Raw genomic sequence first — 14,304 nt, 5'->3', positions numbered from 1 at the left:
CTGCTTTCATTGTCATCTCTCCTGTAGGCTCGAGGTTCTCCACACCTCGTTCCATGCTTAAGCTAAGCAAAAAGCGAGCTCTGTCCATCTCTCCTCTGTCTGATGCCAGTGTGGACCTGCAGACGGTAATCCGGACCTCACCGAATTCCTTAGTGGCCTTTGTAAACTCTCGCTGCAACCCCAACGGCGCTAGCTCCTATGGTCATCTCTCTGTGAGCGCTATGAGGTCTGATATCACTTGATTTTATATGATTTGAAAGTCACTGTTATCCTCCTCGGTTACACCCTTTGTCAATAAAAACAGACCTGAGGTTAAATATTTAAAGTGGACCTATTATGCTCATTTCCAGCACCATCATCAGTCTGAAGCCTGAGCTGAAGGTTTCAGGGATTTTTTGTATGTACTCTGACCTTATTACTTACTTTGAACACATGCAAAATTGCCAGTCTGCAACGATAGATAGATAGATAGATAGATAGATAGATAGATAGATAGATAGATAGATAGATAGCCCTCTGAAGAGCATGGATGAACAGGTGAATAAACAATAAATAAGTCCACTTTAAAGTATTTGAAAGTAATGTCCTGCACGTTTGCTGACGTTTTTTCTTTCATGTTTAAATTGTGTTGATAATCCCTCTCCTCTCATTTAGCCCTCTTCAATATTTATTATCAGGTGTGATGTGATGACATCCCTTAAGCCACGCCAGATGGTGACACATGTTTCAGCCAAATGGTTTTAAATAATAAAAGCAGATTATGTGAAGTTGAACAAAATGTATTTCTTCATTTTTAAAGAATTGACAAAAAATACATTAAGAGTGTATTTCTAGCTGCACCATCTTTAGCAAACTAGCTGCTGATTCTCTTTAGTTTCTTATCAGTTCCCTTTATTTGTTTTTATCTCCCGCTCCACAGTCCATCGCTCGGTTATTCCAGCAATATAAATTGCCAGTCCAGACAACAAGGGTCCATGTATGGAGGAGGAGGAACACCTCTGGGAGGACACACACCAGGCCCCTGCCAAGCTTCACGTTTACCTCCCCACAATCCTCGGCTCCATGCTCCGCCCAAACACGGACACGTAAGCTCATTCTTTCACTCAGCACACCCTCTGCTTCTCATAGCTGGGAGAGCATAGTTGGGAAGTGGGAAGAGAAAGCGGCGGATAAATGACAAAGAATGAATGCATATTTTATATATACACATTTAAGTTTTGAATGAGGAGAAAGACAAAGATTATATTATGAGAGTATTGTTTTGCAGCTGAAGACAGAGCCAGGCCTTGGAGGTGCGATTGATGGCATGAATGTGAAGAGCCTGGAGGAGAGGTCAGAGGGAGATGTAGCTAGCCCTTCTTCCACTGGCACTCAGGTACAGTAATGATGATCATATGTCAACGTGAAAGAGATTCAAAAACAGTGAAAGTGCCTGAAATTATATATTTAATGGCTGAAAATATGTTGTTTAGATAATTGCACAAAATAAACTGGAGCTATTCTTCATTTCTACACATGTGTCTGCAGGACCCTCTTCTGGGCCTTCTGGATGGGCGAGATGATTTGGACAAAGAGGACGGGAAGCCTGAACCAGAAGCCGTCTATGAGACCAACTGTCGCTGGGAGAGCTGCAACAAGGAATTTGACACACAAGACCAGCTAGTTCATGTAAGACTAAGAACAGGGCTGCCAGCCTTCAGATACAAAGTAGAGAGAGGAACAGAAAGGAGGTTATATAATACAATACAAAACAAATTGCATTTTCATAGCTTTATATTATATATTGTAACAGTTAACAGTAAAATAGGTGAACTAACCCTTTAACTAGCTAAACTGAAGAGATGCCGTGGATAATGGATTAGATACAGTTTCTGTATGTGACCGCTAAGCTGTCTGAGAAGGAGAAAAGTACAAAGTTTAACTGACCTGTAGGATCCTCACTTATCATGCCTTACACAGAGATACCCAGCTGTTGCAGATGTTTACTAAATTCAGAGGAAGCAGCTCATATGGCTCCATCTCAGCCTAGCATCCTCGCCTGTCACACCAACCTTCTGCATGTCCTGCATCACACATCCATGAACCTTCTCTGTGATCTTCTTCTTTTCCTCCTGCCTGTCAGCTCCATCGTCAGCATCCTTTGTTCATTGTATCCACTATCTCTCCTCTGCACATGTGCAAACCATCTTAGTCTCTTGTCACTCCCAATGAAAGTCTCTTCAACTCTCCCACCTCCGTTAAGGATACACAAACCTTCACGTCCTGTGAAAGTTATGTCAAAAGGTAGTATTTAAGTATTTACAGATCAGTAATAGATGTTAAAATAAGGCAAACATCAACATATATGAAGTTAAATAGGCACACTGAATGTCTTTTGCATTTTCTGCGTTTTTATTTACCGTGTGTTGTGTAGAAGGACTTTAGTTTGTGTTCATGTGTAGCATAGAACTATAGAATGCTTCCATCCCAAAACATGTCATTGGAGTATCCACTATCTGTCACTAACAATGAATCTTTTTGTGTTTGCAGCACATCAACAATGAGCACATCCACGGGGAGAAGAAGGAGTTTGTGTGTCACTGGCAGGAGTGCTCTCGAGAACAGAGGCCTTTCAAAGCCCAGTACATGCTGGTGGTTCACATGCGCAGACACACAGGAGAGAAGCCACACAAGTGCACTGTGAGCACATGTGTTAAGTCTTTGCTTTGCCTCTTAGTTCTTGTTTCTCTTTCCTTGTCCAGATATCTTCAATTCCAACATGCTTCTGTGTTCCTGTGTACCTTGACATGCATACCATATATTATTTTCAGTGTGGATTAACAACCTTTTTTTATATTTTAAAACTCGCTTTACTGTTTTGAAGCTCAAATCTAATATTGTTATAGGACCGCAGGCTTGTTGTCAAAGCTTTTACAGACTCTAATCATCCCCTCTCTTGCAGCGTAGCTGTTGTAACAGTGTTAATTAAACAATTATGTATATTTGCTGTTCTAGTTTGAAGGCTGTAATAAGGCCTACTCTCGCCTGGAGAATTTGAAGACCCACTTGCGCTCTCACACTGGGGAGAAACCATATGTGTGCGAACATGAAGGCTGCAACAAAGCCTTCTCCAATGCTTCAGACCGAGCTAAACACCAGAACCGAACTCATTCCAATGAGGTAAGATTCACCTCCGAAAAGTGCTTAGCTATTGAATGTCACGTGCATGTTGCTGTGTAAGCTCTGTATTATTAACAGTGTTATTTGATTAAACCATGTGTTTTCTTCCTAAAGGGTAACATGTAACTGTTTTGTGCTGTTTCATTACACGCTTTCATGTAAAATAATTGTATAAATTAATATAAATGTATTGTAGAGATTCACATGCCAAGATACACAACATAAATTGGAAATAATTTCTATTTGAATCATAAGATTTTACATAGCAGGGAAGCAGCAGTAAAGTAAACTGTGGAATGCAAGGAGTTCACATAAGGTGCTTTTGTCTTTTACAGAAACCTTATGTGTGTAAAATCCCTGGTTGTACCAAGCGATACACAGATCCAAGCTCTCTGCGTAAACATGTAAAGACCGTGCACGGCCCTGAGGCCCACATCACCAAGAAACATCGTGGAGACACTGGCCCTCGTCCCCCCGGTTCAGTTATGAACCCTGGAGGTCCCAACTCTGAACTGCTGCTGGAGAAAGAAGAGGCACGCAGAGAAGACTGCAAACTATTGGCTCCTGAGACTTCTCTGGTGAGGGTTACAATTTGTTCTATATCATTCAAATGAATAACATAACAAAACTCCAATGTAGTGGAAAAAATAGGGACCCCTTCCATATTTTCTTATTAAACTTTATCCCATTTTTAAAGTTAACTTTGTCTCTCACATCTTCCAGAAATCCCAACCAAGCCCTGGTGGTCAGTCTTCCTGCAGTAGCGAACGTTCTCCACTGGGGAGCACCAACAACAATGACAGCGGTGTAGAAATGAACCCTAATGCAGCCGGTAGTCTGGAGGACCTCACAGCATTGGAAGATGGTGTTGCAGGTGGAGGGGGAGGTGGAGGGGAGCCGGGAACAATGGGAATGTCAGCACAGGCTCTGAAGAGGCTGGAGAATCTAAAGATTGACAAGCTGAAGCAAATCCGCAGGCCAACCCCTCCTGGACGCGGTGGCAGCAACAAGCTTCCTGCAATACCTGGTACATGGTGTCATAAAACAAGTTAAAATCAATGCATAAACATAGAACTACAACTGCTGAGCTTAAATACATTAGCTGTTCAGTAATGTTTTCACTGGAACACACTGAATTTTTAAAAAACTAAATAAAATATTGTTAATTTGTAACGATTTAACACTTCTAAGCTGTTTCCTCCTGGATGTTTGTTTTCAGGTCCAGGGGAGAGTATGGGAATGTGTGCACCTTCTCCACTTCTCTCAAATCGACGTGTTATGGAGCTGTCCAATCATGAGCTTGGAGGGGGAACAGTTGCCTGCTCTACTAATGACAGGAGAGGAAGTGGCACCAGCAGTCTAAGCTCAGCCTACACCGTGAGCCGTCGTTCCTCCATGGCTTCTCCTTACCTGTCCAGCCGACGCTCCAGTGATGGCTCGCAAATGGGAGCAACGGTTGGGGGAGGATGTCACCTTCTGGGCGCAGAACAGGCTGGGGGAGACCCTCTCTCTCCTGAGACCAATCGCAGAGGAGCTCCATGTCCTGGAGGCGGGTTGCCCGGCCTTCCTAATTTAACCCCAGCTCAGCAGTACAGCCTAAAAGCCAAATACGCTGCAGCCACTGGTGGACCACCACCTACTCCTTTACCTAATATGGAGCAGCCAGGTACTCCTGGCAGAAGAGGAGGTGTTTTGAGTGAGTACCATGGTCAGCCTTTGCCTCCTTTCCTTCAGCAAGCTGGTCCTCGTAGGCATAGCGCCAACACAGAGTATGGCACCGGTGTTATCTACCCTCACCAAGCTCCAGGTAATAACAACAGGCGAGCCAGTGACCCAGTTCGTGCCGCTGCTGACCCTCAAGCTCTTCCCAAGCGCTTCAATAGCCTTAATAATGTAGCCATGATGGGCCGAAGGAATGCACTGCAACACCGTGGCTCTGACACCAGCCTTGCCCGCCATATGTATTCCCCCCGGCCTCCGAGCATTACGGAGAACGTAATGATGGAAGCTATAGGTATGGAGCCCCACCACGCTGACAACAGGGATCGCTCCATGATGTTGCCACCTGCAGAGAGAAACTTCATGGGATATCAGCAACACAATCACACCCTTGGAGGAGTAGATGGAGGTCCCATTTCAACTCAGCTGTCCCCGAGCCATGATGCCCTGAGCTGCCCCGAGAGGGGTTACATGCAGCGGCAGTACCCGAGCCAGGGAGGGGACGTGACTGCCAGCGCTGGTGTAAATCCAATGGCACAGGCAAGACCTGTTCATTCAGAAGGCATGTCGAATGCACTTCTGCAACAAGCTGAGTACAGTATGAGCAATTGCCAGCTCAGTCCCTCTGGTCCCCATTACCCTAGTGTAGGCCAAGGTGGTGACGCTGGAGGTCCCTGGAATGACACCCATAGCCAGGTCCAAACATCCAGCCATACTCTTCAGAACCAGCAAGCTATGCAGTATTCAGAAACTAGCTTGCACCCACAACAAACGCAGGCTCACTTCAACAATCAAACAGGCCTCTACAGCAGTTCAGATGGAACCCACAAACTCATAATCAAGCCTGAGCAGCAATTCCACCCTGGGATGGGAGCTGGAGATGCCTGTCAGAGCGCTAAGCTCCATCATCAACGCATGCTTCTGCAGCAAACGCAGGGTTACCCACAACAAACAGGGCAGGTAATGATGAGGAACTCTAACAACCCCAGGTGTGACTTTCAAGGGCCAAACCAAAACCCTTTTCCCAGTGGAGAGGGATTAAGTCTGGGCTGCGCTGGCTCTGCACTGGCTGATGGTCAGAGGTCAGAAACCCCAATGATGCAGGTAAAGGAGATGATGGTGAGGAGTTATGTGCAGTCCCAGCAAGCACTCATGTGGGAGCAGCAGCAAGAGCAGCAGCAGAGTGGATTAAAACCTTCTCCTCTCTCTGACAATATGGATCTGAGTGGTCAGGCAGCGATGATCCAACACAGTCCACAGCACCAAAACCAAAATCTTTATTCCAGCCAGACCTATCCTTACCCCAACCAGAACCTGGTCATGAGTCCTCAGGCCCACAGCCGTGTGCCAAGCTCAGTAACACCTAAAGACCAGCAGATGGCAGGTCTCCAAGGTTCATGTTATAACCAGGAAATGGTGGTCCCCAGACCTCCTCAGGGCCGAAAACCTCTCAGCCGCCAGAGTAGTCTGTCACAGGTGGGAGGAGGCTACCTTGGCAGCCCACCACACCTGAGCCCTGTCCATTCCACTTCCAGTCCCAGGCGAGGCGTTCGACTTCCTCCTGTCCAGCATCCACAGCATCCCCAGAGTGAAATGTTCTCTCCTTCCAGCAACAACAACAACGTATACTACTCGGGTCAGATAAACATCGGTATGGAGAAAAACATGGACGCTCAAAACGGGCCTTGTCTTAACCAGCAGCACAGTATGGGGTCCAGTCTGGACCCAGTAGGTGGCACAAAGTCCACCCCTTTGGCTAACTATCCTGAGTCTGGCCCCATTTCAAACGCCCTAGAAAACTTGGACTTGGACAATGCTCGCATAGACTTCACTTCCATCATCGACGATGCCGACTCTTCGTCGTTCAGCGATGTCAACAATCCCATCCAAGATCAACCGGGATCTTCGTCCCAGGCCTCATCCCGCCTCACCACACCCCAGACTTCTGTCAGCTTGGCTGCAGGGTCTGGCCTGTCTAACATGGCTGTGGGCGACATGACATCCATGCTAACCTCACTAGCTGGGGAGAATAAGTACCTGAATACACTGTCTTAGAAGACAACTCCTTGGCAGCTATACAGAAATTAAGGCTAACAATCACACTCTGGCCTTTACCAGGTTAAATGCAACCAGCCTGAGGTTTCAGAAAAGAAAACAAATTCTGTCCCTTAACATGATTTTTCTCTCGTACATTATAAGAAAACTGAGTTGTGTAAAAACAGAAAAAGTTTTAAAACAGAATAAAAATCTGTGCTGTTTTATACCTGTATGCTTTTATATGTAAACTGAACATCTTCCGTATTTTTAAAACCAGGATCCCGAGCTGGCGAGCATCTTTTAATACTTCTCTGGAAAATTTTAGTTGAGACCAAGCTACTATTGTGATCCCTCCACACAGGTCGAAATTTTACAAATCCTCACCCAAAAACCTTAAAACCAAAGGTGCCTGATCAGCGTCTCGCAGTTATCTCCCGCTGCCTCGGTACTCGGTGTTTTTCTGTGCCTGCACACGGAGCTGTTTGCCTGAATGACGCTGAACTTCTTTCTGAACAGGCATTCCAGTCACGTATGGAGCACAGAAGGAAACATGTAAATAAGTTTATACAGCGTGTCATGTATGTGACATTAGGTAATACCCCTGTCTTAATGGACTGCTTGGTTTCTGAAGGCTAATGCTGAGGGATGTCATAGTAAAATGTTTGACAAGTTAAGAGAAAAAATGCTTTTAGTGATCGTGAAATCATTTTTCCTTATCGCTGAGGATTTCTTCCTTATCAGGAGCAACACAGTATGCTACCAGAGCAATGTCAGTATTCCCACACAAACACACTTTCCCCTGCACGTGACCGCACAGAGACACTCAGGATGTGTTTGAATCTTTGGTGTTCATATTACATGTATGTTGTAATTGCCTTTCCAGACAGAGAGTTTGCACTCCACATGTTTACTGTAATTATTCTTAAAGCAGCTGTGTATGTATTTTTTTCCATTTGTGTTCATACAGTGAGCAAAGCTTGAACATAACACGTATCCACAATCCCCACTACATGTCAACATGTGTAATATACTCAAACATCCCTTTACTCAAAGTTAACCTCAACTACAGCTCATATGTGACTCAGCTGAGTATGGTGGGTATTCAAGCTACTGGATACAAATTGACTCAGCTGGTCTGTACAGATTATTAATAGTTGCCTAACTGTTGAGATTCTGAGGTACATTCAGAGTACGGTGCTGCTGCACTTTGGCTCTAATCCCAAAGAGGAGTTGCATGAAAAATGCTGCGTTAATAGTCCACAACAGGGCATATCGGCATGAGTGGGGTTTTTTTAAATAAATAATTGCTACCACTGTTGTAAAATCGTCATTTTCTTGGCACACTGAGGTACTTTTGTGCAACTTTTGAGCTGTATGATGCAGAAGTAGGCTGCAGCGCTTTATACGAGAACTAATTTTATACTGTGGCTTTGCACTGACTGCAGCACTGTGTGTCTCCGTCTCTTATTACTAATAACATGAACCTCTTGGTTTTTTTTGACAATAAAGAATATTTGCAGTATTTTTTTAAAATAGTCATTCAAGAACACACCTGACCGTGCCTACACTCAGCAAAGCCACATTAAAGTATTGATGAAGCATTTCACATGACTTTTCAGCTCATAATAATAATGATGCCACTGTAAAGTTTACTAAGCATTAGCAGGAACGGGGGGAGAGTACAATCTACCAAAGACATCTACAAATGAGAAAAACATGCACAAATAGTCTATTTTTAACACAACACTAACACTAGAAATAAGGGCATGAACATTGACTGATAGTGCTATGCTTTAGAATGTATGAAATGTTTTGTAAAAAAAAATTGTCTTTTTATATTAATGAACTTCATGGATGTCGCCTTCTATGTGTGTATTTTTTTATGTAACTGTCACCTTTCATTCTGACTTTTTTGCTGGCAAAAGAATATCACCTGTAGCTACCGAAAATTAAAATAGCAGCAATAACTATATTAGACAAAAGCCCAAGTGTTATATTTTGTGTACAATTTTCTACATTTTTATACATATGTGCTATATTTTACCATTTTATGAATAAACATGTTGAGTTTGGGATGGATGCAGAATGTTTGTGGTCCAACTTTTCTGTTGCATGTTTCTTGTTGTGTGATGCAGTTTTGTTCCACATATGCTCAAATGAGCAATATGGAGTTGTTGTTTTTTGTAGTGCTCATGTGTTGAAGAGTGAATTATGCGTTAAACATGGATCTAGGTTAACAAACAAAATTGTATATAAAGAGGATTTAATATTTGTCCTTGCTACAAGCAGTCTTTTTGTCTGGTGAGTTAATGCAGTGACTCCGTTTCTCCAGTAGAGTGCAGTAGAACATGAGGAGCGTGGGCAGACACTGTAGGCTCTTTAAATTTAATTCTCTGCAAACGAAGACCTGATAGCGTTGCTTGCTGTACTTAATCTGTCACTCCCGCGAGGGCTTAAATGGAATTACTCTTCCAAATTATTCAAATTTGGTCTGTCCAAACGACCAAGCTGAAGGCTCTGGTCCTAAATCATCAGTGTTTTTAATCCCACAGACTGTTTCCATCTAATTGTTTTTATTATTATTAAAACCTCATAGCAGTTATGTGTTATGGGTTTGAGCGGTCTGCTAAGTCGATGAGCAGCGAAACTGGCTGGACTGGCTCTGTGGTCAGTGGGCACTGTGGAAACGCAGTGGTAGATGGTGGTGTGAACATGAGTCAAGAATAGTTTAAGCAGAAAGTCTTTTTCCCCTCAGACTGGAGTAAAATTAGAGAAAACGGAAAAGAAAAGTATATTTCCTCCCTGTAATAAACTTGCGATTATTGCTGTATCCTGGGACTCCACGAGGTATCCTTCCGCCGGGACGAGGAGAACCATGTACACCTGTTCAAACTTCACCTCTAAACACTGAGCGACTGATTAAAAGAAACATTATGAATTTTGGTAAGTTGACCATAAGTCGCAGTTTACGTTATTGTTCATGTTTTGTCGTGAAATCGTGAAAATGCGCCCAACCATAGTCCCAGTCAAAAGGTCAAAACGAAGGCATTCGGTTTTCCTTACAGGCGCGTGAGCTGTAGTAACCATAACGTCATTAAATAAAAGCACCGCGCGAACGAGCCAAACCAGCTAACTGATTTATAACTGACTGCAACTTGTAATAAAGTCACTACAGGCAAACTTTTAAAACTGAAATATTAGAATACCAGTGTCACCTCCTAATAACTACTGGTTACACAGATTTCTCCTCCTTTGACCAAAATAATTTGTCATTTAATCGATTCTTCTTCTTTTTCTTGATAAGCCCGAAAAGCTGATTTACATTACAGAGCTGGCTTTCTAAGATGTTGTCACTACCTTTACTTTCTCCAGTGGCTAATTTTGATCCGGGGCCCCAGTGTGCTTAGACTATATTGGCGTTGCGGTGTTGTGGCATGGCACAGCAGACTCACGGGCAGCCACTACAGCCTGGCAGTGATACTGAAGCTGACTCATTTGCTCCAAGGCAAGGGGAAGTTTTACTGAGGGACTACTGATTTGCACTCTGGCATATCCAGATTTGTGATTTGAAACAATAGCTCTGTTTCCACAGAGGGGTCACATAAGGTGTTTGCAGAAGCATCTATGCTGAGAGAGGACAAAAAGAAGAATTACACTTATAAATAAATGCACATACACATGCACATGTTAGTGCAAAACAAACTTATTTTACCTCGCCCATGTACACTTAAGAGGCCACCTATAGATGCAACTGACAGAGATGGGCTCTATAAAAAGTAGTAAAATTTCACCCTTTTAAAGATAATGCCTTCTAAAAGACTTGAATGGTGCTCATTTTAAAGGATTTACTGCAAAGCTTTAGTGGTTACACTGTAATCTTGCTTGACAAAATGACCAAATCTAAAGCACACTGACCTGCTCTGATATGCTCAAAATGGGCATTATCCTCTTTCTTCTTTCAGACCAAAGGCTTTGCGAGGCAAAACACGTCTCCTTTCACCAAACCAGAGCGAGTGCGTGTCAAAAAAGAAAAAAATCTAATGTAATAAGTCAGATGGCAGTAATATCAAGATAGTGTTGTTGCTCGTCTGTAATGTGGTCACCATTTTTCTGTGGCGAATGGAAATACCAAAATAAGAACAGAGTTTTTCAAATGCAAAGAAGTGGGCAGCATAATGACTTTTCTCTTTTCTTGTCTTGCCATTCAGAAGAAGGCTTTTCTTTCCCTTTGTCACTTAGACTGGCATATAATTAACTCCTGCTTAATATGCTGTGTAAGGGCTCTCCTCCCCATGCAAGAAGCTTTGAACCCACAGACCACAGATTGGGACAAAACCCCAGTAGGACTGCTTCCTTCATGTGTGTGTGTGTGTGTGTGTGTGTGTGTGTGTGTGTGTGTGTGTGTGTGTGTGAGAGAGAGAGAGAGAGAGAGAGAGAGAGAGAGCGGTGTTGTTTAAGCATGACAGGACAAAACTCAAACTATACCACCACAGTGTTGCTCCACCTGGGTGTAGTCAGTTTATGAAAATAAGTGTAATATAGCGCATCTTTTTTTGTTTGTTGAATAGATGCTTTAGCTCAGGCAGCACGTGACCTTCAACCAAAATTTATAACCTGAGTGAAATCACTTCACGTTTTGCTTGGAAAAATCCACCTATCCATCGCATCGACGTGGATGTGGAGGTATTTAAAATTTACAAAAAAAGAAAGAAAGCAGCTCCCAGGACCTCTGAGGCACCTCTGCACCCCTGTGACCCTCATCTGTGCCAAAGTTTATTGCCCCTCCTCATCCACCTCCTCTCCACCCTCTCCTCCATCCATCCTACCACAAAGAGCCATGATGACCCTTGTGTCCTTCTCTTTCTTCTGCCCTGTGCTCCCTCCCCACCTTCAGGATGCCTTCTCTTCCAGAATCCATTAAAGAAAAGAAAAAAACCTCCTCATGTCATGATGGCAAAGGAATGAAAGGGGAATGTATTTTGGGACGGGGTATAGGTCTTGTTTTAAATGTAAAGTTGAGCTCATGTAGTGTTGGAAAAAGTAACAAGATGGAAGTAATTTGAGTACTATAAAAATGCCTATATATTTCAAATATATCCCTTAAGGCTTATTCTGATTCTTAAAGTCTGCTCATTCTGGTTGGCTACTCCGTTTGCTGTTGGGTTGCCTTCTCGTTAAAAAAAAGTCAGTGTGTATAATCTCCCTTTACTTCTCCATCTTTAGCCTAACTTAATCTGGGTCACTCTGTCAGGTCCCTGTTTGTTTGCCCCACGTGGACTCCCTGCAGCGGGACACATTATGCGCCGTGAAAAGCTACCTGGTCGCTCTTATTATGCGGCAAAGCCACTCAAAGGTGGAGGGGGCAAAAAAAAAAAAAAAAAGAGCCAAGGTAGGGGTCCTGAACGCTACGTTAGAGTTTTATTTCGGATGTTTTTTCAGTTGCAAAACAGATTACGGTGCAGGTTGCAACACAAAAGACTGTCAATGCATCACTTCCTACAGCCATCCCAAGCTGAATAGGGCGCAGGACGGGGTCCACTCCGGGATACTCGGGCGCAGGTGCGACTGCGGCTTGAATAATAGCCAAGCCGTAAAACACGGAGGGGAGGGGGAAGGGGAGGGGGGATGGGCGGTGGAGAGGGGTTATATATACCTGTTGTCATTAACCTGCATTTAGTGTAAAAATGTTGCAGACTGAGCCTATAATTTAGTCCCAGGCAGAGAGCCTACAGATTCAAGTAGAGACGTTGCGCCTACTGTGGTGGCTCCATGAGAAAGGAGCTCACGCTGCAGAGACAGGGAGAGCCTTTCCTGATCAGCTAAATTATAAAAAATTACACCTGCAACGAAGAGAACACTCTTAATCCCATCACCAAATCTCACCATTGTTTTAAAAAAAATCTTAATAATAACTGGCCCCATAAACAACCCAGCCTAATTCACCTTTAACTGCATTAATAATTTATAACATTTTCATTCATCTCAGCAGCTGTCTTTAGATAATGCATGGAGGAACATTTTCAGTATGGCCAGTATGGCTTTAATTTTTCCCCAATAGATGGAGGCAACGAGGACCTTGTCGCTTTCGGGGTAGAGAGGAGGTGCAAGGGAGCAAATTCGAGATATGCTGTCAAAGTGTAACAGAGTCGGGTCTTTTGTTTTTTGTAACTGTCAGGCTGTATGAGCACTCGGACTGGGGAAGGTGTATGTTTACGATGCCAAGACTGACCTCAGGGCCAGCCTCTGCCGCTGACATCACTCCTTAAGGCTCGTCGCCTTCGCTCGCGTGGGAGTCCCATCAAGGTCTGAGGCTCCCGCTGTGACCGAAGGCGATGCTTCTACACCATTCATTCTCAAGGCAGCCACTCAGGACACGCAGTCGCACCGCTCCCCAGACAACTTTTTATTTTTTCCTGAAAATAAACAAAGCCCAAAGATGACAGAAGAAAGTCGGGGAAAGCGTAGGAAACAAGCCAACCCCAGGAGAAACCGAGGTAAGAGGCGTGAAGACGAAAACTTTTTGAAAAAGTTGGTAATGATGTTGGCGTGTTGCTGCAGCGGGCAGGAGCCCTCACTGAGAACTGCGCTCGTTTCTTGTGTGATTTCCAGATGAAAACTACACTTTCTTTTAGCCCCCATTTAGTGCTGTTCTGTATACTATAATTTCATGCTTCATACGCTTTTTTTTCCTTACATGTCTTGTGAAAGCCTTGCAGATTAATACACAGGGATGAACCGTCAGTTTCGGTCTGGACCACAGGGATTATTCTACCTGGGAATTCAAAACTTGTGGCTGCTCGCTTTTAAGGAAAACTTTTGGACTTTTCTTTACTGATTTAAAAAGAAAAAATCATTTCTAAATAAAAAGAAAAAGCACAAAGAACTATATACAGCCCAATAAACTGTAATGAAGTCGGATAGACTATTTAATTTATTTTCCTTACTAGGAAATCCTTGTTGTCAAACTACATCTTACAGTCCCCCTGTTATGTAGTGCAGTGCGCTTGGCTCGTACGCAACCTCTGACACGCAGTTTAGTTGCTTTTCACGCGGAACGTTAACCTGCTCTGACACTGCAGCTTTCTAGGTTTCAGTTCCCTTATTTTTTACTGTTGGATTTTTTTTAGTTTGCAGCAACTTTTATGCAGTTCGATATTCTTTTGTCTGCTGGTTGTCAAAAATAGACTGTGCAGCATCTGGAGAAAAAGGAAAAGCTTTGAATTAGTGTCCTGCAACTAAAAAGGGTTTTATTTAAAAAAAGAAGAAAATAAAAGTACACATTAAAAAATATGTACATTAAAAAACAAAATTTCTAAATGTGATTCAAAGCAGAAATTCCTTGTGCACAACTCTTCAGCTCTGCTATGGTGCACAGTTAACATTTTTTAT

General features: G+C 43.3%; 2 protein-coding genes across 5 annotated transcripts in view; both read left to right on the top strand.

Annotated features, from left to right (window-relative positions):
* gli1 (GLI family zinc finger 1) overlaps positions 1 to 9,001 on the top strand; it is a 104,510-nt gene extending 95,509 nt beyond the window's left edge. For both annotated transcript variants that reach the window (XM_082533025.1, XM_082533024.1), the window contains exons 5-13: positions 28 to 226; positions 920 to 1,085; positions 1,268 to 1,375; positions 1,528 to 1,668; positions 2,530 to 2,679; positions 2,995 to 3,159; positions 3,495 to 3,737; positions 3,883 to 4,186; positions 4,379 to 9,001. In XM_082533025.1, the coding sequence (XP_082389151.1) occupies positions 28 to 226; positions 920 to 1,085; positions 1,268 to 1,375; positions 1,528 to 1,668; positions 2,530 to 2,679; positions 2,995 to 3,159; positions 3,495 to 3,737; positions 3,883 to 4,186; positions 4,379 to 6,933 (4,031 nt within the window). In that variant the 3' untranslated portion in view covers positions 6,934 to 9,001. The remainder of the gene's footprint in view (positions 1 to 27; positions 227 to 919; positions 1,086 to 1,267; positions 1,376 to 1,527; positions 1,669 to 2,529; positions 2,680 to 2,994; positions 3,160 to 3,494; positions 3,738 to 3,882; positions 4,187 to 4,378) is intronic.
* A 122-nt stretch (positions 9,002 to 9,123) lies between these two features.
* LOC309706469 (zinc finger E-box-binding homeobox 2) overlaps positions 9,124 to 14,304 on the top strand; it is a 32,407-nt gene continuing 27,226 nt past the window's right edge. For 2 of the 3 annotated variants that reach the window (XM_082533035.1, XM_082533034.1), the window contains exon 1: positions 13,005 to 13,409. In XM_082533035.1, the coding sequence (XP_082389161.1) occupies positions 13,352 to 13,409 (58 nt within the window). In that variant the 5' untranslated portion in view covers positions 13,005 to 13,351. Of the gene's footprint in view, positions 9,859 to 13,004; positions 13,410 to 14,304 lie in introns of those variants that run through there. The other variant, XM_082533036.1, reaches the window with a different exon arrangement.

The sequence above is a fragment of the Aulonocara stuartgranti genome, assembly GCF_965226115.1.
Source record: "Aulonocara stuartgranti genome assembly, chromosome: 5".
Lineage (NCBI taxonomy): Eukaryota > Metazoa > Chordata > Actinopteri > Cichliformes > Cichlidae > Aulonocara > Aulonocara stuartgranti.
Note: the sequence above shows the minus strand (reverse complement) of the source record. Positions and strands in the feature narration are given on the sequence as shown.